The 23879-nt window shown below is 41.7% G+C and overlaps 1 protein-coding gene and 1 long non-coding RNA gene across 6 annotated transcripts in view; one reads left to right on the top strand and one right to left on the bottom strand.

The window, feature by feature from the left end:
* The window catches only part of pde4ba (phosphodiesterase 4B, cAMP-specific a), a 620274-nt gene that overhangs the window by 555175 nt on the left and 41220 nt on the right, over window positions 1-23879 (top strand). For all 4 annotated transcript variants that reach the window (XM_072273878.1, XM_072273877.1, XM_072273876.1 and 1 more), the window contains one exon: window positions 17140-17252. In XM_072273878.1, coding sequence (XP_072129979.1) covers window positions 17140-17252 — 113 coding nt within the window. The remainder of the gene's footprint in view (window positions 1-17139; window positions 17253-23879) is intronic.
* LOC140205960 (uncharacterized) lies at window positions 2771-16833 on the bottom strand. 2 transcript variants are annotated; one of them, XR_011888026.1, is made up of 5 exons: window positions 16248-16833; window positions 15935-16081; window positions 12332-12460; window positions 8681-8758; window positions 2771-7461 (listed from the first exon to the last, which is right to left on the bottom strand). It is a non-coding gene; the product is annotated as an uncharacterized lncRNA (long non-coding RNA). The 2 variants fall into 2 exon arrangements; XR_011888027.1 differs by lacking the exon at window positions 12332-12460.

Raw genomic sequence — 23879 nt, 5'->3', positions numbered from 1 at the left:
TTGAGCCTAATAGGGTTTCTTAATTGCCCCTAATATATTTGCGTCTACAATCACCCTTGGCAAGGCATTCCATGCACTCACGACTCTCTGACTTTCTCCCTGTACTTTCCTCCAGTAAACTTAAAATTATGCCCCCTCAGATTAGCTGTTTCCATCCTGGGGAAAAAGTCTGTATTTATCCATTCAAACGATGCCTCTTATCATCTTGTACACCTGTCAAGTCACCTCTTATCCTCCTTCACTCCATAGCTGGGTCTCATGAGAGTACCCATGGCTAAACGTTTGATTTGGAGAGAGTCCAACTAGTCAGAAGATAAGTTGTCTGGTTCTGTCTGCATTGAAGAAAGAAGCAGAGAATCCTGAAGGTTTTGTTATGGGGGATAGAAGTGTCCAGGGACTGCAGATCCATGGTGAAAATGGGAATAGAAGGTACCTCTTCCTAGAGATGCTGCCTGGCCTGCTGCGTTCACCAGCAACTTTGATGTGTGTTGATAGAAGGTCCTGTTTGACTCTGTTTGCAAGGATCGTACCACTCTCCCCAAGTCTAGAAGAAGTTGCAGAGTTTTGAATGTCACTCAATCAAACATCCCCTGCACTGACTCTCTCTACACTTCCCAATGCCACAGTGAAGCAACTAAACTAACCAAGCACAACACACAAAATGCTGGAGGAACTCAACAAATCAGGCTGCATCTATGGAAGGGAATAAACAGTCAAGACCCTTCATGAGACCTGGCCTCAACTGCTGAGTTCCTCCAGAATTTTGTGTTGCTCTGGATTTCCAGCATCTTCAGAATCTCTTGTATTTAACTTAATCAAGGACAGCAGACATTCATTTTTCTCTCCCTCCCACTGGACAGAAGGTACAAAAGCTTGAGATTATGTTCATCAGAGCACAGGGCAGCTTTTATGACACTGATTGGGACTTTTGAGTGGGTCTCTCAAGCAATAAAAGATGGACATTTGATCTCCCAGTCTAACTCATCGTATTTATTATCTGTTTACTTACTTACGTATTACCTGTTATGCCTGCTGGTGTTTAAGGCAGCAATGAAGGTCCTCCATCCTTGGTGGTGTTCAAGGCTTTCTTCATCATGCCAGTATCATCTTCTCCATTTTCACTACTGTCAGCCTTGCAAGGCGCAGGTGGAGATTCAGGAATACCATCACACTCAGATGTAGAAGGATTCTTCCTTGCTGTTTCCGTAACAGTTTTGTTTGACCAGTTGGGGTTGTTTGCCCTGAGCTGAACCCCTGAACTTGGAGGATTGGTGGACCACTCTTAGTCTGTCCTTCACCCTTTGACCTGTTTGGCATAGGCTGTCCTACCAAGAGCCAAAGCATAAAGCCCTGACTGCAGCCAGGGTAGCTGTCTGGGTCACTGAGACACGCAAGCCTCCAAACCACAAGAAGGTTGTGGTCATCTTGGAGGATTCATCTGCTTGCACTTTACTTCCTCTGTAGTTATAGCACCATGTTCTGCCTTCTTCTTTCCTTTTCACTCCCTTGGTATAATTATGTACAGCATGATTTATCTGGATGGCACACAAACAAAGCTTTACACTATATCTTGCTGTATGTGATTTTATTAAACCAATACCAATTTGTATAAAAATCATCATTGATGAGTCCAAAGTTCGGGGCCTAGAGTTTGGAGTCCCATCCTCAGCAGACCTTTGGGCTGATACTGAAGTTCAATCAAAGGTCCAGAGGTCGATGCCCGATGGTAGAAGCCAAGTCTGTGAATCCAATAGGGAAGTCAGGGGTATGATCTCAGTGAGTCCGTGAGTCCAATGGAGGCTGGAGGCCCATCCTGTCCTGGGGTAGGAGGGTTGTTTGTCTGTCTCAGTGAGTGCGAGCGAGGAAAGGGACTCATTTGCTGTTGTTGTTTTGTTATTGTTTTCCTGTTGTTGATTTGCTTATTTTGTTCTGCTAAACATGGTTGACATGCTACGTTGGTGCTGGAATGTGTGGCAACACTTATGGGCTCCCTCCAGCATATCCCTAGGTTGTGTTGGTTGTAATGCCAACAATGCATTTTTCTGTATGTGTAAATGTATGTGATAAATAAATGAATCTGAAAGAGAGGTTTGGTCTTCTTATCTGCACTATTCCATATTGTTTCTACATTGTATCTGTTGGTCTTTAAGTTACATGCTAATGGGAACAACTCCTCTCTACTCACACACTCTAAATCAATTCATGACCTTGTCCACCTCCATCAAACCTCCTCCTTCTCAACTACAAGGAGAACAACATCAGCCCTTTCCAGAACAACATGCACAAAGTGCTGGATGAGCTCAGGAGGCATCTATGGAGAGGAATAAACAGTCAACATTTCAGTCTGAGACTCTTCCTCAGGACCCTTCCTTTTCCAGTCTGATCTTATCACTGAAATCTCTCATCCTGTGATAAGTGAAGTAACTCCCTTCTTTAGCTTCTCTGAGATCACCAGTTCTTTTCTAAACTATGCTGCCTGAAGTCACACAGTGGTCCAGCTGTGGACAAACCTAATTCAAGATCACTTTAGAAAAATATTAGTGACTAAATATCTTGTAAGTTGCAAAGAAGAAGAAGATTTTGCTATCTTTGCAACCTCTCAGTGGCTCAAAACAGGCTCATTTTCAAACCTTTCATTGTTCTAGTGAAAGTTTAACTTTATACTCTCACTGAGCTACACATAATTTGAAAAAGTAGAACTGGGATTGGGATTGGAATTGGTTTATTATTGTTACATGTACCAAGATACGGTGACAAGCTTGTCTTGCATACTCTTCATACAGATTAAATAATCACACAGTGTATTGAGGCAGAACAATGTAAAACAGTAACAGAATGGGTGGCGCAGTGTTAACAAAATGCTTTATGTCATCTGCAATTAGAATTAATTTCCTGTTGCTATCTGTAAGGAATTTGTACGCTCTCCCCAAGGTGCTCCAATTTCCTCCCACATCCCAAAGACATACAAATTAGGGTCAGTAAACCGAGGCTGTGCTCTGTTGGTACCAGAAACATGGTGACGTTTGCGGTCTGCCCTAGCACATCCTCAGACTGTGGTGGCACTTGGGCAAGTGACACACTTTACTGTACTTTTCATCGTTTTGATGTACATGTGACAAATGAAGCTAATCTTTATCCTTTAAAGTGTTATAGTTACAAAGAAAGAGCAGTTCTGCTAAACAATAAGGTACAAGATCAGAACGAGATAGAACGTGAGGTCTAAAATCCAACTTATCACATTAGGGAAGTCAAGAAACTTATAGTCTTATAACAGCAGGGTAGAAGCTACTCTTGAGCTTTCATGCTTTCAGCTTTTGTATCTTGTCGAACAGGGGAGAAAAACGAATATCCAGAGTTATTGACTTCTTTGACTATGCTGGCTGCTTTACTGCAGCAGTAAGGACAGAATCCGTGGAGGGGAGACTGATTCATGATCTGATGAGCTGTGTCCAGAACTCTCTGCACTTTCCAAAGTGAAAAACCATAGCTTGTTCATCCCTATACTCATAAGACACGGTCTCCGTTCCAGGTAACATCCTGGCAAATCTCCTTTCTAAAGCTTCCATATCCTTCTTATAATGTGGTGACCAGAACTGAATATAATATTCCTATGGTCTAACCAGGGTTTTATAGAACTGCTACATTTCCTCATGGTCATACTAAGTTAAAATTTCAATGAAGAGCATTATGTAAGACTAGACAACGGGGTGACCTGTTGGGCACCCTTTGAGAGAAGGGTAGTGCAGTCTGATGTGACCAGAATGAACATTAAATTTTCCTGATCACTTTGCTTTGGAAATTGAAGAAGAAAACCTCAGTTTATTAAAGAAGAACAACGTGTAGCAAGGCAAATATAGCTCCTCCTCGTTTAATGAAGGACACTTTTGATGGCATCATTTCTGGTTGATCTGCCATCCTTGTGCCTCTCTTTGTCATTCTGGAGATGTGCGATCCTTTCATCCGTCATCTCTTCATCTCTTCTGCTGTTTATTCTTTATCTCTGATCTTGGAGAAGTGCATTTCCCTGCTCCTTTGCTTCTTCCTCTCTCCTCCTTCTGTGCCTGTTTTTGTCATTCTGGAGATGTGCAGCCCTTTCATCCCCCGTCTCTTCATCTCTTCTGCTGTCTGCTGTTTGTCTCTGATCCTGGAAACGTGCATTTCTCAGCTCCTTTGTCTCTTCCTCTCTCCTCCTATGCCAGTTGTTGTCATCTTGGAGACATGCATGCCTCTTCTCCTCTGTCTCTTCTTCTCTCATCTTTTTTGTCCTGACTCTTTGATCCTGGAGTTGTGCGGCACTGGCCTCATCTGATTCTTGTTCTCTCCCTCTCCTTGCCACTTCCCAGTGGCGCTTGGCATCATCTCTTGACTATATTGTCCCCCTTCTGTTTCCACACAGCATAATTAGGCTGACCATATTTTTTTTACCCTAATGCTGGATAGGAGATACAAAGCAACAACGCCAAAGCATCCAGGATGCTGATTATTCTTGATGATGTGGTTGGCGCTCTCCTAAATGGATGTGATATAGTTACCGCTGTCCTTTGACTGCAGCAAAGGGTTTGATGGGTGTCTCGAAGTACGTAATTACAATAAGATTTATTTATCTCTTATTGATGGGTTTCTTATTGGTGTTGGGCACATGCCCAAGTGGTTAAGGCGTTCGTCTAGTGACTTGTAGGTCACTAGTTCGAGCCTCAGCTGTGGCAGTGTGTTAGTGTCCTTGAGCAAGGCACTTAATCACACATTGCTCTAGTCTGTGTGAGGAGTGACGCCCCACACAGACTTCCAATCTGCGCCTTGTAAGGCATGAAAATGCCTGACATAGGCCTCTCATGGTCTGAGTCGACGTTCCCGATGGATCTCAGTTTGATCTGTCCCAATCCTGCACATGCTGATGGTGATTAGCAGAAAATGACTGCTCAAAATAGAGCTGCTCTGCCCTTTTGCTCTAGTTGGTGTCGCTGCTGTGAGTATCATGAGTTGCTTCTGAGGCTGGCAGTGCGCATGTGTCACGGTTTCCATCATGGCTGACATCGGCTCGGATGAACGCAGGCTGTTGATTTTGGCGAGTGAGCAATTTTATAGGAATATATAACCCTGAACTTTGCCTGCATTCTGTAAGTTTGTGCATTTTAAGTCGATTTAGCCAAAAATAGTGCCGCTGTAATGCACCATTTATGCCAATTGGAGGTCACAAACAGACAAACAGAGCATGAGAGTTTTAGTAGTATATAGATAAATAGAAATTCCATCTGATAATAGCATCACATTTAGAGTCATAGACAGGTACAGCACGGAAACAGACTCTTTGGCCCATCTAGTCCATGCTGAAACCATTTAAACTGCCAACCCCCCATCGACCTGCTCGGGGACCAAATCCTCCATATCCCTACTATCCATGTACCTATCCAAATTTCTCTTAAATGTTGAAACTGAACACGTATGCACCACTTATGCTTGCAGTTAATTCCACACTCTCACAACCCTCTGAGTGAAGACGTTTTCCTTCATGTTGCTCTTAAATTTCTCACCTTTCACCCTTAACCCATGACTTCTGGTTGCAGTCCCACCCAACATCAGGATAAATACAAACAGGCTTTTTCCACTATCTGTACCCCTCATAATTCTGTATACTCAAATCTCCTCTCAGCCTTCTACTTTCTAAAGAATATGCTCCTATCCTATTCAGTCGTCCTTGTAACTTGGGTCCTCCAGACCTAGCAACATCCTTGTAAATTTTTGCTGCATTCTTTCAAACTTGTTTCCATCTTTCCTATAGGTAAGTGACCAGACCTCCACACGATTCTCCAAATTGGGTTTCACCCATGTCTTATACAACCTCATGCAAGTTGTATATAACATCCCATCTTCAGTACTCAATACATTGATTGATGAATACCAATATGCCAAAAGCTTGCTTTATGACCCTATCTATCCGTGAAGCCGCTTTCAACAAATTATGTACCTGTATTCCCAGATCTCTGTTTGACCACACCCATTAATGCCCTACTGTTCACTGTGTAAGACCTTCCCTGGTTGGTCCTACTGAAGTGCAAAAACCTTGCACTTGTCTGCATTAAATTCCATCTGCTATTTTTCAGCTCTTTTTTCCAGCTGATACAGATTTACAGTGATTATAAGATGCAAAACAAAACTCAACAAGAGATAAAGAACTATGGTGGAGAGGAAACAGAGCAAAAAGTGGATCAACACACTTCTATTGCATTTGAGAATATTCATTCACAGGCCTGTAAAACTAACATGGTCACTCAATGATTACAGTGGAGAATACTTACAAGTATTTCAAGAAAACAAAATAAATTTAAATTAAGAAATCTTTTCAGCACAACGTAATTCATTCAAAATAAAATGATAGCATTGTGGGGCAGTGAAGTTATCCCCTTTGGTTCAAAAGCATAATGGTTGAGGGGCAATAATTGTTCCTGAATCTGGTGGCGTTGGTCCTGAGGCCCCTGTACCTTCTTCCTGGTGGCAGCAGTGAGAACAGAGCATGGCCTGGGAGTTTGGGACCCCTGACGATGGATGCTGAATTCCTGCGACAAAGCTTTATGTTGATGTGCTCAATCGTGGGAAGACCCTTACCTGCAATGGACTGGACCATATCCACTAATTTTGTAGGATTTTCCATTCAGGGCATTGGCGTTTCCATACCAGGCTGTGATGCAGCCAATGGATATAGCCTTTACTACACATCTACAGAAGTTTGTCAAAAGTTTAGATGTCCTGATGAATCTTTGCAAACTCCTAAGGAAGTGGAGGCACTGCCAAGCTTTCTTCGTAATTGCACTTACTTTCTGGGCCCAGGACAGGTCCTCCAGTGTAATAACTGAGGAATTTAAAATTGGTGACTCCCTCCACCTTTGACCCTCCAATAAGGACTGGCACCAGTATCTTTGGTTTCCTCCTCCTGAAGTCAATAATCAGCTTCTTGGTCTTGCTGATGTTGAGTATTGAGTAAGAGGTTGTTGCTGTGGCATTCAGACAGATTTTAAGCCCCTCTCCTATATGCTGATTTGTCACCACCTTTGATTTGGCCTACATCAGCAAACTTGAATGGGGCTTTGGAGCTGTGCTTAGCCACACAGTCATACATGTAAATCAGGTAGGGCAGGGGTGAGAGCACATGGCTTTGTGCTGCACCTGTGCTGATGGTGAAGATGTTGTTGTTAATCTGAACTGACTGCGTTTTGCAAGTCAGGAAATCAAGGATCTAATTGCACAAGGAGGTATTGCAGACAAGGTTTTGAAGCTTATTGATTAGTTTTGAGGGGATGTTGGTATTGAATGACAAGCTGTGGCTGATAAAGAGCATCCTGATGTATGCATCTTTGCTGTCTAGATATTCCAGGGTTGAGTAAAGATCCAATGAAGTGGTATCTGCTGTGGATGTGTTGCTCCAGTAGGTAAATTGGAGCAGATCCAAGTCAAATCTCAGGCAAACTGTAATTACAAAAGAAAATAAATAAACAAGCAATAAATATCAAAAACATGAGATGAAGCGCCCTTGAAGTCAAGTCCATAGGTTCTGGGAACAGATAGGACATGGGGACAGAATTAAGCCATTCAACCCTTCAAGTCTGCTTTGCCATTTGATCATGGCTGGTCTATTTTCCATCTCAACCTTTAGTGTTGGAGTTGAGTGAAGTTATCCCCACTGGTTCAAAAGCCTGATGGTTGAGGGGTAATAATTGTTCCTGAACATGGTGGTGTGGATCCTGAAGCTCCTGTACCTTCTTCCTGATGGCAGCTGTGAGAAGAGAGCATGGCCTGTGTGGTGGGGGTCCCTGATGATGGATGCTGCTTTTCTGTGATGGTGCTCCTTGTAAATGTGTTCAGTTACCCGTGACGGACTGAGCCATATCCATTACTTTTTATATGATTTTCTGTTTAAGGGCATCACTGTTTACATACCAGGCCAAGTCAGATTCATGTTTATTATCACTGGAAAGGTTATGAAATTTGATGCTTTGCAGCAGCAGTACAGTAAAAATATATAAAATTACAAGTTAGAATACGAAATTAAAATTAGTTCAAAAATTGAACAACTAGTGACGTATTGTTTATCGGCTCAGAAATCCGATGGCAGAGAGGAACAAGCCACTCCTAAAACTTTGATTGTGTGTTTTAAGGTTCCTGTACTTCTTCTCTGATGATAGTAATGAGAAGAGGGCATGTTCTGGGAGCTGAGTGTCCTTAATGATGGATGCTATCTTTTTGAGGCACTGCTTTGTGAAGATGTCTTCTATGGTGGGGAGACTAGTACCCATGATGGAGCTGGTTGAGTTTACAGCAGCTTTTTACAATCCTTTGCATGGGTGCCTCCATATCAGACAGTGAAGCAACCAGTCAGAATGCTCTAATGGTACATCTATAGAATTTGTTAACATGTTTGGGGATATACCAAAACTCCTCAGACTCCTAATGAAATATGGCCACTGGTGTGCCTTCATAATTGCATCAAAATGTTGGATAAATCTTCAGAAACATTGATATCCGGGAACTGGAAGCTGAATGTGAGTAAGTTCTAATTCTTTCAAAATAAAAGCAACCATGAAACTACAAGGTTGTCATATTAAAAACACACACACACACACACACACACACACCCCTACACCTGGTTCACTAATGTCCTTTAAGACAGAAGATATGTCATTCCTACCTTGTGATTTTTAATAACTGTTGTCTCAATTCGCGGGAAATTGAGGGAAGGATAATAAATCTCAGTTACAGCCACATTCTGTGAAAGATTAAATAAAAGTACTTTAATTTTCCCCAAATGTAACATACAGTTGTTTTTGAAAGAATTCCTAGGACTTTGACTTCACTTTTCTCTGTAGATTTATTTTCTTTACTTAAGGCCAAAGGCCTGATGTTGAGGCCAAAGCCAGCAAATTACACAAGAGGCTGGACATCCTTGAGTACGGCTCGCCACCTACTCCCCAAAGGATTCCTTTATTTGCACAGGAAATATTGGGAATATTTTTGTCAGAATGAATGAATTTCAACCCCTTCCAAGATAGACCATCCTGTCCGAATGCAATTACATCTACTGCCTTAGCATTTGCTCCCCTCACCTGTGACATACAGTGACTAGAGAGATCCATCTACAAAATGCATCATACGTGTTCCTTGAACCTATTCCAATACCTCTTAAACTAACAGTCTTAACCAACTAGAAAAACATGGGGAAAGCATATATCACAACACCGACATTTCCAAGATTTCCTTTAGATCGCTATTGTGACCCGAAAATATATTCTTGTTCCTTTATTATCATTGGGCCTAAATCCAGGAACTTCCTACGCAACATTCAGAGTCAGAATCAGGTTTAATAACATTGGCATATGTCATGAAATTTGTTCTTTTGCAATAGCAGTACAGTGCAAAACCTAATAAAAATATAAATTACGGTAATAATATATATACAGAATATAAATTAAATAAGTATTGCAAAAGTTGTCCTTTCAGAAATGTGATGGCAGAGGAGAGGAAGCTGTTCCTGAAATGTTGAGTGTTTGTCTCCATACACCTCTACCTCCTCCTTAAATGGTAGCAATGGGAACAGGGCATGTTCTGAGGATGGTGATGAGGATACATAATGGTGGATGTTGCCTTTGTGAGGCATCAACCTTTGAAGATGTCCTCAGTGCTGAGAAGGCTAATGCTCATGATGGAGCCGACTGAGTTTGCAATGTTTTGCAGCTTTTTACAATCCTGTACAGTGGCTCCTCCATACCATACAGAGATGCAACTATACAGAGTGCTCTCCATGATACCTCTGCAGAAAATCCATCAGCTAGGGGCTGTGAGTGTTCAGAAGGCAACTTAGCACCATCTTCATGGGAACAACTATGAGCATGCTTTAAATATCATCCACATCCAGTAAATGAATTAAAATTTCCTACAGTAAAATCTAATTAGTACCTGGAATGAAAAAACATACCAGTTCATGAAAAGTAAGAGGTGATAAGTCACATAGAAAAGAAATTGAGTGCAATATCTGAACACAATATTTGCTGATTACCAGTGGAAGGTTATCACAGGTGATTCCACAACATTATATAAGATAAAGGACATGAGGTCAATGAGAGAGGAACAGTTTGTAGAATTGGAAGGTGAGATGGTGGGTAGTGGTCATGAGGTAAAAGACTGTAGAAAGGAGAGGTGGAAGAGAGCACAGAGGATTAGAATGGAGGAGGGGAAATTGAAGGAATAGAGAGAAGGTAGGAAATTAGAGAACTGGGGAGAATGCAAGGAATTGTAAGAGTGGGAAAAGAGGGTGGGGACTAGAATGTGGTGAGCTGGGAGTAGAAACAATCGTATTCCCACTCCGATCAGGGTGGAGGCTGCATAACATCCATGTTTGGACCACCAGACTCAAACACAGTTCCTTTCCCCAAGTAGTAAGGCTAATCAACACCTCCATCCACTAACCCACCCCTCCACATTCCCCACCACCACTATTTTATTCATTTTCTGTCAGAGTCATCTTATGCACAGGCACTCCTGTACCTAGAGTCACTGTATGTATAGACAATCAATCTATACAACCATCTTATGTATTTATAATTGTTTTTATTAGTGTTCTTATCTTAATTTTGGGGGGGGGGGCTGCATTGGGTCTGGAGTAACGATAATTTCATTCTCCTTTACATGTGTGCACTGGAAATGATATTAAACGATCCTGAACCTTGAATTTTGAGAAAGGACGGGGAGGGAGCAGAAATCGGAACGAGGAAAGGACTTGGAATGTAAACGGAAGAAAATGTATGTGGGCAGAGAAAGAAATCCAAGAGTGAAAAGGACTAAGATTCAGAGTTGGGGGGAAAAAAAAAAATCAGAGGAGCTTGCTACGTAGAAGATTTGGAGTTCAATTAAGTAAAGGGCAAATTAAAGGGAGCAAATGGAGAGGACTGGAGGGGAAAGAATACTGTGTATCGGGAATGGTTAGTCAGAAAGGGAAATACAAACCACTGGAGGAGTTCAGCAGGTTCCTTTAACCATACATCTAACATGCCACTGCCCTGTGTCAGTTGCCAGTGTGCACTGCTGCACGACAATGGTGCCAGTCAGTCTAATTGGTTTTATTGTATTGCTTACACTGTCTGAATGCACTTTACATCCACAAATTTTGTAATTTTATTGTATATTAATGTGTGCACGCATCGCTGTCAAAATATGAGATCCATTAAAAATTAGATATGTACCTCTCTCAGGTCATCTGTCAGCCTCCTTCACCCCACAGAATGTAAACCCAGCTTTTCAGATCCCTCCTCATATCTATGGTCTTCAGATCCAGACCGTATCCTGGTGACTGCTCTCTGTGGTGCAACCACATCCTTCCTATGGTGTGGTGACTAGAACTGCATACATAGAGTGCAGTCTAACCAGTGATTTGTAAACTATAAATATGAGAAAGTCTGAAGATGCTGGAAATCCAAAGTGCCACACACAAAATGCTGGAGGAATTCAGCAGGCCAGGCAGCATCTACGGAAAAGAGTAAACAGTCAACGTTACCCTCCCCCCACCATTTTTTATTCTGGCATCTTCCCCCTTCCTTCTCAGTCCTGAAGAAGGGTCTCAGCCTGAAATGTCAACTGTATCTCGTTTCCATAGATGCTGCCTGACCTGTTGAGTTCCTGTAGCATTTTCTCTGTAAAGATCTGTAAAGTTTCATACAGCAACCCTGCTTTTATTTTTCTTTCCCAATCTATGAAGGCAAATGTGCCATATCCTTCCTTACGACCCCATCTACCAATGTGGCTGCTTTCAGGGAATTATATTGCAGACAAATCCCAAGATACCTCTGTACGTTAACACTCCTTCGTGCACTAAGACATACTGGATATGTGAGATCTCATCTGACTTCCAAAGTGTGTCATTTTATGCTTATGGATTAAGTCCCATAAAATCGCAGGATGAGGTTTTCCTTTCTAGATCATCAGAGACGTCCCCCTTCTTCAAAGCACAGGATTTCCCTTCCTCCACCACTGATGCTGCCCTTACCCACATCTCCATTTCCTGGATATCCACACTCACCACATCTTCCTGCTGCCTTAACAGGGACAGAGTTCCTCTTGCCCTGCCCTCACCTACCAAGCCCATGAGCCTCTGCATCCAACACATCATTCTCTACAACTTCTGCCATTTTCAATGGAACCTTACCACCAAACACATCTTTACCTCTCCCCCCCCACCCCCCCGCAATTGCTCCCTCCATGATTCTGTCATCCATTCGTAACTCCCCCCTAACAACCCCCCTCACTGCCCCCCCCCGGTCTTATCTCTGAACATTACAGAAATCTATACCTGCTCATTCACCTCCTCCATCAGCCCCATTCAGGGCCCCAAACAGTCCTTCCAGGTGAGGCAACACTTCATCTGCAAATCCCTTTCCAACACTTCGGTTCATGGCCTCCTATTCTGCCATTATCGTCACTAATCAGAAAACAAAATAACTAAAATAACTGAGCCCAGAACACACACACCTTTATGAAACAAACATTATTTATTTTATTTGTGCACCAGGAGAACAGAATGGGCCCCTGTCACCCACACTGTTCTGAATCCTGAGCAGATATCTGATTATTTTTAATGCAGAATTGGCTTATCAGTTATGGATATTGACCATTTGGTAACTTATGCACATTTGAATTCCTTACTTGCAAGATCAACAACCATTCACAATAGAGGCGATAAGAGTCAATCAAAACTTCAAGCAGACAACCAATTATTTGGTTATTTGAATAGGTTCCTAACATATTCTGGTATCTGTCCCCCACTTTTCCTTCACTACATCGATGACTGCATTGGTGCTGCTTCCTGCACACATGCTGAGCTTGTTGACTTCATTAACTTTGCCTCCAACTTTCACCCTGCCCTCAAGTTTACCTGGTCCATTTCCAACACCTCCCTCCCCTTTCTAGATCTTTCTGTCTCTATCTCTGGAGACAGCTTATCTACTGATGTCTACTATAAGCCTACTGACTCTCACAGCTATCTGGACTATTCCTCTTCTCACCCTGTCTCTTGCAAAAATGCCACCCCCTCTCGCAATTCCTCCGTCTCCTCCGCATCTGCTCTCAGGATGAGGCTTTTCATTCCAGGACAAAGGAGATGTCCTCCTTTTTTAAAGAAAGGGGCTTCCCTTCCTCCACCATCAACTCTGCTCTCAAATGCATCTCCCCCATTTCACGCTCATCTGTTCTCACTCCATCCTCCCTCCAGCCCACTAGGAATAGGGTTCCCCTGGTCCTCACCTTCCACCCTACCAGCCTCCGGGTCCAACATATAATTCTCCGTAACTTCCGCCACCTCCAACAGGATCCCACCACTAAGCACATCTTTCCCTCCCCCACCCCTGCTTTCTGCAGGGATCGCTCCCTACGCGACTCCTTTGTCCATTCGTCCCCCCCATCCCTCCCCACCGATCTCCCTCCTGGCACTTATCCTTGTAAGCGGAACAAGTGCTACACATGCCCTTACACTTCCTCCCTCACCAGCACTCAGGGCCCCAGACAGTCCTTCCAGGTGAGGCGACACTTCACCTGTGAGTCGGCTGGGGGTGATATACTGCATCCGGTGCTCCCGATGTGGCCTTCTGCATATTGGCGAGACCCGACGCAGACTGGGAGATCGTTTCGCTGAAGACCTATGCTCCGTCCGCCAGAGAAAGCAGGATCTCCCAGTGGCCACACATTTTAATTCCACATCCCATTCCCAGTCTGATATGTCTATCCACGGCCACAGTCATCGATGTAGCAAAGGAAAAGTGGGAAACAGATACCAGAATAGGTTACTGGCCTCTTACCTCTTCTCTTTACCTGCCTGCCATCTCCCCCTGTGCTCCTCCTTCCTCTCATGATCTACTTTCCCCTCCTTTCAGATTCCTTCTTCTCCAGCCCTTTGCCTTTTCCACTTATCAGCTTCCAGCTTCTTATTTCATCCCCTCCCTCACCTATCACCTACTACCTTGTCGTACTCCCCCCCCCCCCCACTTTCTTATTCTGGCATCTTCCCCCTTCCTTTCTAGTCTGGCTGAAGGGTCTCGGCCCAAAAAGTTGGCATCATTTCCATAGATGCCGCCTAACCTGAGTTCCTGAAGCATTTTGTGTGCAAGCCCTAACATAACCAATTCCCCTCCACCGCCACTCTCCTCCATCTGGTGGAACTGATTCTCACTCTCAATAATTTCACCTTTGCCTCTGCCCACTTCCTTCAAACAAAATGTGCAGCCATGGGCACTCACATGGATCCTAGCTATCCCTGCCTTTTTGTTGGCTATGTGGAATAGTCTATGTTTGAAGCCCACACTGTTATTACTCCATACTTTTCCTACGCCACATCAACAATTGCATTGGTGCTGCTTCCTGCACCCATGCCGAGCTTGTCGACTTCATAAACTTGGCCTCCAACTTCCACCCTGCCCTCAAATTTATCTGGTCCATTTCTGACACCTCCTTCCCCCTTTTCGATCTCTGTCTCTATCACTGGAGACAGCTTATCTACTGATAAACCCATTGATTCTCATAGCTACCTGGACTATACTTCTTCCAACTCTGTGTCTTGTGAAAATGCCATCTCCATTGCCAATACACCTGCTCTCAGGATGCAGCTTTTCATTCCAGAACTAAGGTGATGTCCTCCTTCAAAGAAAGGGACTTCCCTCTCTCTATCATCAACACTGCCCTCACCTTCATCCCTTCCATTTTGCACACATCTGTCCTCACTCCATCCTCCCTCCACCCCACCAGGGACTGGATTACTTGTCTTCATCTACCACCCAATCGGCTTCCATATCCAGCACATAATTCTCTGTAACTTCTTCCAATCGGAACCCACCACCCAGCACACCCTTCCCTGCACCCCCCCCCCACTTTCCACAGGAATCGCTCCCACACGACTTCATTGTCCATTTGTCTCTCCCCCTTGTTCTCCCTCCTGGCACTTATCCTTGCAAGCAGAACAAGTGCTACACCTGCCCCCACACCTCCTCCCTCACTACCATTCAGGGCCCCAAACAGTCCTTCCAGGTGAGGGAACACTTCACCTGTGAGTCTGTTGGGGTCGCCTACTCTATGTGGTACTTCAGGTAGAGAGACCTGACGTAGATCGGGAGACCGCTTCACCAAGCACCTATGTCCTTTCCACCTGAAAAAATAGGATCTCCCACTGACCACCCATTTTAATCCACTTCTCATTCCCATTTCAATATGTCAGTCCATGGCTCCTCTACTGCTGCGATGAGGCCACACTCAGGTTGAAGAAGCAGCAACTTATCTTCCTTCTAGGTAGCCTCCAACCTGTTGGCATGACCATAGATTTCCCCATCTTCCGGTAATGCCTCCTCCTTCACCATTCCCATTCTCCTCTCTCACTGTATCTCCTTACCTGCTCATCACCTCCCTCTGCTGCTCCTCCCCCTTCCCTTTCTTCCATGGCCTTCTGTCCTCTCCAATCAGATCCCCCCTTCTCCAGCCCTTTATAGCTTTCACCAATCAACTTCTCAGCTCTTTACTTCACTCCTCTGCCTCGTCCAATTGCACCTATCACCTACTGCCTTGTACTTCTTCCTCGCCTCTCCCATCTTCTTATTTAAACTTCTCATCTTTTTGCTGCAACCCTGATGAAGTGTCTCAGTGCCAAAATGTTGACTGTTTACTATTTTCCATAGATGCTGCCTGGCCTGCTGAGTTCCTCCAGCATTTTGTGTCTGTTGCTTGGATTTCTAGCATCTGCAGATTTTCTCTTGTTTGCCAAAATTCTATCCAACTTCCCACCTCATCTGTCTCCTGCTGTACCCTTTCTACTCATAATACCACCAACTTTCATGTCATCTGCAAATGTACTCACTCTGTCTTCTGCTTTTATATCGAAGTAATGAATATCAGAAACAAGGGAACCAATACTAACCTCTGCAGTTTGCCACTGTTCACATACTTCCACTCACAAAGTTATTCTTCCACCATCACCTTGGCCTCCTGTTACCAAGTTCATTTATTTTATCCAAAAGGGAACAAACACAGAAATTGTTGGAAATGTTGGCAGTTTAATCCGCTTCTATGAAGGAAAAAATAAATATTTTTAGTTTAAAATTCATTCTACTGTAAGATTTCCAAATAATTGCATAAAGCTTTGCTAAACACATATCAGTAAAATCATCAGCAAGATTTAATGACCTTCCAAACCACATAATCAGTTCCAGAAAGAACTTAAGCTTTATTACCTGACCTCTAAATGATCCAGTGTCAGCTGGAGTTACGGTTGAACATTTGGATGGTCTTAAATATTCCCAGCAGGAACAGCAAGACGGTGTAATGCTTACAGGAGAATAGATAGCCCATAGTGAATAATTGGCTATGAGGTGCAGAGCATCATTATTATCAGTAATTGATTAATTTATTCAGTTCGCGTTTTATGTTAGGATTGGGGAAAATCCAGTCCAGGCTTTCCAAGTGGTTTGTGTCACCGTTCAGTAAGATTTTCTGGCTTTTAACGAGTAACAACGTTATTCATTCAGCTAACACTTAATACAACTGAAGCACATAAGATACAAAGTAGGAAAAAGGGACTACCCTTGTGTGGGCTTTGATGGAGTTACATTTTTATTAAGTTAGAGAAAGCCCACAAGGCAACAAGTGTCCGGCAAAAATCGGGCTGTTCTTGTGATGCTGAGGGGTTTCCCTAAATCTGTAAGACTCCAAGGCGAACTTTCTTTCAACTTACGAAACCTACAAGCGTGCTCCGTAACGTAAATGCAATATAAATTAAAGTTTGTCATAGTTTCGCTAAGGAGTAAACAGTACTGTTGACTAATTTTATGCTGGAAACGTGACGTCCGATTTGGGAAATCTTCGCTATTATGCAAATTTCATGGTGTCATTTCTCCACTCCCCTTCCACGTTTAGAAGAGCGTTCCTGGCTGATATTCTGAATCTGAAGCTTGTCAACAAACGCAAAGATAGCTGTCCCGTAACTCTGATCATTAACTGTGAAGGACTGTGAGGCTCGCACGATGAAGGAACATTGTGGTCGGGCATTGGGCTGCCCTAGTAATTCTGAAATAGACACGATGCAGCAGTTAAACCCTGACTACATGCCTATGTGCTTGTTTACAGAAGAAAACTACCAAAAGTTAGCTATGGAGACTCTGGAAGAATTAGACTGGTGTTTGGATCAACTTGAGACAATACAAACATACCGGTCAGTCAGCGAGATGGCTTCGAATAAGGTAAACAATTGTTTATTATGTTTTCATGCTTGACAAAATAAATGGAAAAACACTAATATCTCTGACATAAAATGTAGTTGTGAATTATCAGTATATTATGATTAAATGCTAATGTGCACCTATGGTCAAATATTTTATCAACTTTACACCAGAATGCATTCATGTTTTTAAAAACTTTAAAATCTTCAAAGAAAACTAAAACCCTTATTTAGATGTGTGTGTATATATATATAATTTTTTTAACCTGTTGCTCTTAGATTGTATTGCTGCCTAATTATTAGTGAAATGAATACTTTGAACAGCTTAATGTTACTAGTTTTGTTTTTAATATCATCACAATTATTCATATATTTTAGTGCATTTAGTAGACTTAAACAATAGAATAGTAACAGAATCATTAACAGTTCAAAAACAAATATATGCATATTTTAAATAGAGATCATGTAATAGCTCATATTACAGTACTGCACTGAATCTGAAATATGACCTCTAATAATTTTAAACATGTCTATGTATTCACCAGTTATTATTTGTGTAGAATGACTAAAGGTATTATTTAAAATGTCATGAATTGACATGTTTAATTCTGTTCTTGTATGCTTACTCATTAGTATAGTGTCGAATATTATGCAAAGGATACAGTACAGCTAATATCTATTAACAAAATATCAGTAATTTAAAGAGTTTTCATTTCTAGTTTTGTGCTGAAGTTTATCCGAACACTCTTGTGAGTAATACCATCAATAGTTGTAAAGGATCTTTGCTCTGCCTCAACAGTATGGTTCATCTACCATGTCAGAATTCCGTTGTTTTGTTTTCTATGGAATTTCCCATGTTTTCCAGTAAAATCAACAAATAAGTATGAGCAAAATAGGAATGGTCCTTATTCATCACATGCAGGACTGTTAAATTATGGAAATGGAATTCATTTAATCAATCAGGGCTGTATTTGGATCCAAGTACCAGAAAAGAAAATTTAATATTTTTAATATATCTGTAGATATTGATGTAAGAATGATTTTATGTTTGAGTTAGTATTACAAACTGGAGGCACTGACTTTAATTGTTTCAGTTCTATAACACTTAACTTTTTCATTTTAACACCTATATCAAACGCTACCACAGTTCACCAGGTCATTGCTGCTTAACTCAACATGGCAAAGCAGAAAATGGCTTCCATGCAACAAGGGTCAACAGTTGTCAAAATGGGTAGCGCACAACTCATGCGATATGAACATCAGAAGCTATGTTACCACACAAAATATGACAAAGCAGACCACAGTGTCCTGAAATAACAAATCCACTGCCTGGAGCTCTGTATTTCATGAGTATCTACAACATACCCCACAGTCTTGCAATTATAAGGGATAATAATTATCTTGGCAACAGGAATATTGCAATTATTTCTTTCTTTATGACATGGATGGATGTCATTTAGCCCAGAAAGTCTATGCCTGTTCTCAGTGCATTTATATTATTTCCTATTCCCCACCTATTAACCTGTAAACTATTCTCTGTTGCATTCCAATTTTCCTGCCTCCCATTTATATGAATGGAAAATTTGTAGCAGTCAGTTTAACAACGAGCACACCTTAGGGATATGGAAGTAAACTGGAACACCCTGTGGAAAAGTCACATGGCCATAGGAAAAATGTGGCAACTCCACAGACACAGAGACAGACAGACAGACACACACACACACACACACACACACACACACACACACACAGATATCAGAACTGAACTGGCACACTGGAACCATGGAACAGCTACATGAGCTGCAGCACCAGGGCACTGGCAGAGTGGTGAGGAACTGGGCAACAAATAAACGCCTTCCTCCACGGATTGTCTTCGTGCAAACAATACATTCAGCTGGGTTTTCCAATCCACTCAGCCCCAGGTGGCCACATGAACAGTCTCAAATCACAGCTAACCTCTGGTTACAGTCAAGAGATCTACTTAGCCACATTGTAAGAATGAAACAAACACAAAATAAACATTCTGAACATATAAATCAAAGCATGCTGTATTGCAAAGCAATGCCCCCAATCAAGTTTTTTCTTCATTTTCAGAGTGCCTATTGTTCATGTACTTCTTCTTCTCTTGTTCAGTGCCTTCAGAATGGATCGAGCTTGAATAATGCAAAGTTTCTGACTAAATGTTCTTGGCTTTGGAGGATGACCTGAAACAATGGTTCTGCATCTGAACCTGGTTCGGTCAGGGTTGGGTGCCTGATGGATGAGAACAAGAGAGAAAAAAAATATATCAGGATTTTCTGGTATTCATTGTCATGACAGAAGTTAAAATCTGTTGATTTTGCTGAACTACAATCTGAAATATGAGCCAGAAATATTGGCTGAGTTAACGACTGGGCTAATGAGTTGCTGCTACTTCCCTGCTGTATGGAATGGGCTCCAAGCATGATGCAAGGCCCCACTTTGGTCCTTGCCACAATACACAGGTTTTCTGGCAGGCTTCAAAACCATAATGTGACATCTGTGTAGGGCTTGTCTTATCTCGTGTGACTGGTCGCCACATTCTTTATGAGAAAATCAAATTACATAGTACTACACTAGGCGCTAGTAGCCCATCAGAAGTCTAGGTATCGGAAGGAGACAGTAAATAGAAATCAAACACTGTATATAATAATATATACAAAATATTGATATGAGTAAGAACAATTTAAAATTCCAATGTTTTGTTTAGATTCCAAATCTCAGATATCAAACGAAAACCAAATTCCTTTTCAGTTAGAATCAGTGAAATTCATTAGAATAACCTTTGTTACTCTATTTTCACTAACTAATTAGATCTAGTGTAATCCCCTATTTAAAGGTTTACACACTAACAATTGCCTTTCTATTTATCCCTAGTTAGTTGAATAATAATTCAGCTCAAGTCAGTATCCCTACAGATTCAAATTCAAATTCCAAGATTATATATATATCCAGCTTAACTCCTTTCAAGACAATGCTCCAACATCACAACTTTTCAGCAAGGTAAATCCCATTGTAACTTATCAAAGTCTTTACAAATTAATCATTTCTTGCAGAAAATCAAATTAAATCCTTCGAATGAAAATAAACTTGGACATCCAACCGTATTAAATCCTCTACTTCATTAAACATTTCGTTCCCATGCTGGTTCTTCGATCTTGGGTGGCTCACCATCTTGTTTCTTGGTTTGTTGTCTGAAATAGTTGATCGTTCGTGGATAGTCATTTCACAAACATACACGAAAAAAAAACTAACCAAATCCCTTGATATTGTTTCACAGAACTAATTCCTGGTTACACTTTAGAGATCTTGGACACTCGTCTCTGCCAATATTGGCTCGTTATAGCTGCTGCTTGTTATAGTCATAGCTTCAGTTAGCCCTTTTATCACTATTGTCTCTCCTCCAGGGGTTTCACCCTGAGGTTTTCAAGTAAGTAGGGTAGAGATACTTAATACTAATTCACTTTTAACAGTTTATATCTTCAGTTTCTAATAAGTTTGCTGCATTTCTCTTTCTTGTCTGTGCCTGTGTCAGTTGCGCCTCGTTCTCACAGTTTTTCCTTAAGTTCTCTTTATTAAAAAAATTGGTAAACCTCATTTTCATCCCTCCACAGGTGGAGCTTTCTAACATTACGTATTTGGTTTGAATTAACCTGGGTTACAATAACATTTTAACTTGCATATCATTCAGCCTTCAATGTAATTGGTTAGTCCTCTGCAACAAAGTGTGTGTGTTTGCCAAGCTCTCTGCTGGGTTTGGCGGGGTGGGGGAGGGGGGTGAAGCTGGCACCTTTATTATCTGTGTGCTCAAGTTATGGACATTTTCAATATATGAGCGGGTGGTTAAGGATGTTAGACCGTGCGTGATGTGTTCTTAATCATGCTTTACGATATTGCCTGGCTAGGTACTTGCAGCTTTAGAGTTCCTGAAATGCATGGAGGAATGAATTTTATAAGAGGTTGGGATGAAAAATAAAAGCAAATTCTTTTGTTCTGTGTAGTGCTGAATTGGAAAAGGTGGTAGGTCAAAGGGAAACTGAATGTGAGAAGCAACACACACAAACGCTGGAGGAACTCAGCAGGTCGGGCAGCATCTATGGAAATGAATAAACAGTCGACATTTCAGGCTGAGGCCTTTCTTCAGGACTGGAAAGAACTGGGGGGGGGGGGAGGGAAGATGCCAGAATAAAAAGGTGGGGAGAAGGGAAGGAGGATAGCTAGAAGGTGATAGGTGAAGCCAGGTGGGTAGGGAAGATAAAAGGGCTGGAGAGGAAGGAAACTGATAGGAGAGGAGGCTGGACCACAGGAGAAAGGGTTGAAGAGAGGACCCAGGGGGAGACAATAGGCAGGTGAGAAGAGGTAAGAGGCCAGAGTGGCGAATCGAAGAAGAGGGGAGAAGAATGCATGTATGAGAATAAACTCTTCCATTGTTTCAACCCATCCCCAGCCTCTGCTTCAGCAATGGCCTGTCCAGTTGTACTAAGCATGGGGCTGTAAAAGCTGCAACACTCATCCATGTCTGTTACTGCCTGTTATTCTGGCTGTGCACCTTTTTGATCTGCAAAGGAGATGTCCCAGTGCATTTCTTTTTGGTAAGATATTTGGTCAACTTAATTGATATAGTTGTTGAAGAAAGTTAATTGTAAAAAGACAGGATGTATAGTGATATCCAAAAAGAAGGAGAATCCTATCAGCAGGCTGAGAATAAACAGGGAAGACATAAAACAAATACAGAACTTTTGCTACTTAGGAAGCTGGGTGACATCAGATGGCAGGTGTGACATGGACATCAATAGAAGAATAGGGATGGCAAAAGACACCTTTACGAGAATGAAGAATATACTGACCACACTAAACTAGGCATGACAACCTGCCTCAGAGTACTGAAATGTTATGTTTATCCAGTTATGTTATATGGATCAGAATGTTGGACAATATCTAGTAACATGTGGAAACAAATTGAAGCAGCAGAGATGTGGTTTTTAAGGAGGATGCAAAGTATATCATGGATGAAATGAATATCTAATGAGGGTGTCATGAACAGAGCAAGCACAAAAAGAGAAATAATGTATGAGATCATGAAAAAGCAATGTAACTTCATTGGCCTTGTGATTAGGAAAGAGGAGTTAGAATGCATGGTAATTATGGGAAAGATTGAAGGGAAGAAAGCAAAAGGAAGGTAAAGACAAATGATGATGGGGACAACAGCCAGAGAACTGGAAATGAATACCAATGAATTGATCCACTTGACCCGAAACAGGAGAGTGAGGGCCATGGCAGTCAAAGCTCAATCTGGGCATGGCACCTGATGATGAAGATGATGATGATCTGGTCAACATTCTGTCCAAAACATAGAGGGAACAAGTTCCTAGAAACAAATCAAAAAATCATTTCTGAATGAATCAAAGAGACCACAAATCTAACTACAAACGTTTGTACATGTATGTATTTAGAACATAGAACAGTAGAGCACAATATGAACCATTTGGCCCACAATGTTGTGCCAACATATATAAACCTACTCCATGATCAACCTAACTCTTCTCTCCTACACTGCCCATACTCTCTATTTTTCTTATATCCCTGTGTCTATCTAAGAGTCTTTTAAATGCCCTTATTGTAACTGCCTCTACCATCAGTCCTAGCAGTGTTCCACTGCTCTTTGTTTTTATAAAGAACTACTCCTGACATCTCCGCTAAACTTTCCTCCACTCACCTTAAATGCATGCCCCCAGCATTAACTTTTCAACTGGAAAATTTCACAGATTAACATCACTTAACTTCAAATTCAAGCAACATATTGACAAATTGAAATGAATTGGAAATTTTGAATGTTTTGTAATTAAGTTACAAACCATGATTTGTAAAGGTAGAATTAACTTTTTTTACTGAACGGGGTTTTTGAGGGAACTGTTTGGGGAGGTATAAAAATATCTCCACAGTGCTTTAGTTAAATGTGTTGAATTTTTGATTTCTCAGCCAGAAAGTATGAAGTGTGAGGAATAATTGTTTTGAAATACTTTTTGTTCTCAAGCATATTAAGTATAAGATGCATTATTATGAAAATCAAAGCTCCAACATAAAACAAATTAATGTCTCCCAAAAAGAAAAAGGATTTTTTAAAAAACGGGGTTCAATGTATAACAATAATGCCTTAAAGTTTTAAAGTGTTGTCCCGAGAGAGAGAGAGGTTGCAGCTAAAGTATGGAAATCACAATAATATTTCATTGTGGTTGAAATAAAGGTTAAAAGTTATCCATGATTGCTTTATCAAAAACAGGATGCTTGTATTCGTGATAACTATGAAAGGAAGACAAGTCAGTGGAACAATGTGGGGTGGAAATTGCAATAGAAATGTGAACACATCTACTGCAGTTGCACAAGCTGTGACTGTTTTCTGGCGAGATCATTGCTGAGTTCCTGACTGTGTTGCTAAACCCAAAAGACGTCATTGAAGACTGACAGGAGGCACCGGGTATCTGCTTAAAGAGTGACTTGTACTTCCTGTCTCGTTCCTGGCTACTTAACAGTACAAAGGCACTAAAGTATTTGGAATGTAGGCGTGTGCAGCTTCAACCTTTCTATTCAAACTGATTGCAAACAGTAAACTAAAGGCAACTATGATTACCAA

The sequence above is a fragment of the Mobula birostris genome, chromosome 12, assembly GCF_030028105.1.
Source record: "Mobula birostris isolate sMobBir1 chromosome 12, sMobBir1.hap1, whole genome shotgun sequence".
Classification (NCBI taxonomy): domain Eukaryota; kingdom Metazoa; phylum Chordata; class Chondrichthyes; order Myliobatiformes; family Myliobatidae; genus Mobula; species Mobula birostris.
Note: the sequence above shows the minus strand (reverse complement) of the source record. Positions and strands in the feature narration are given on the sequence as shown.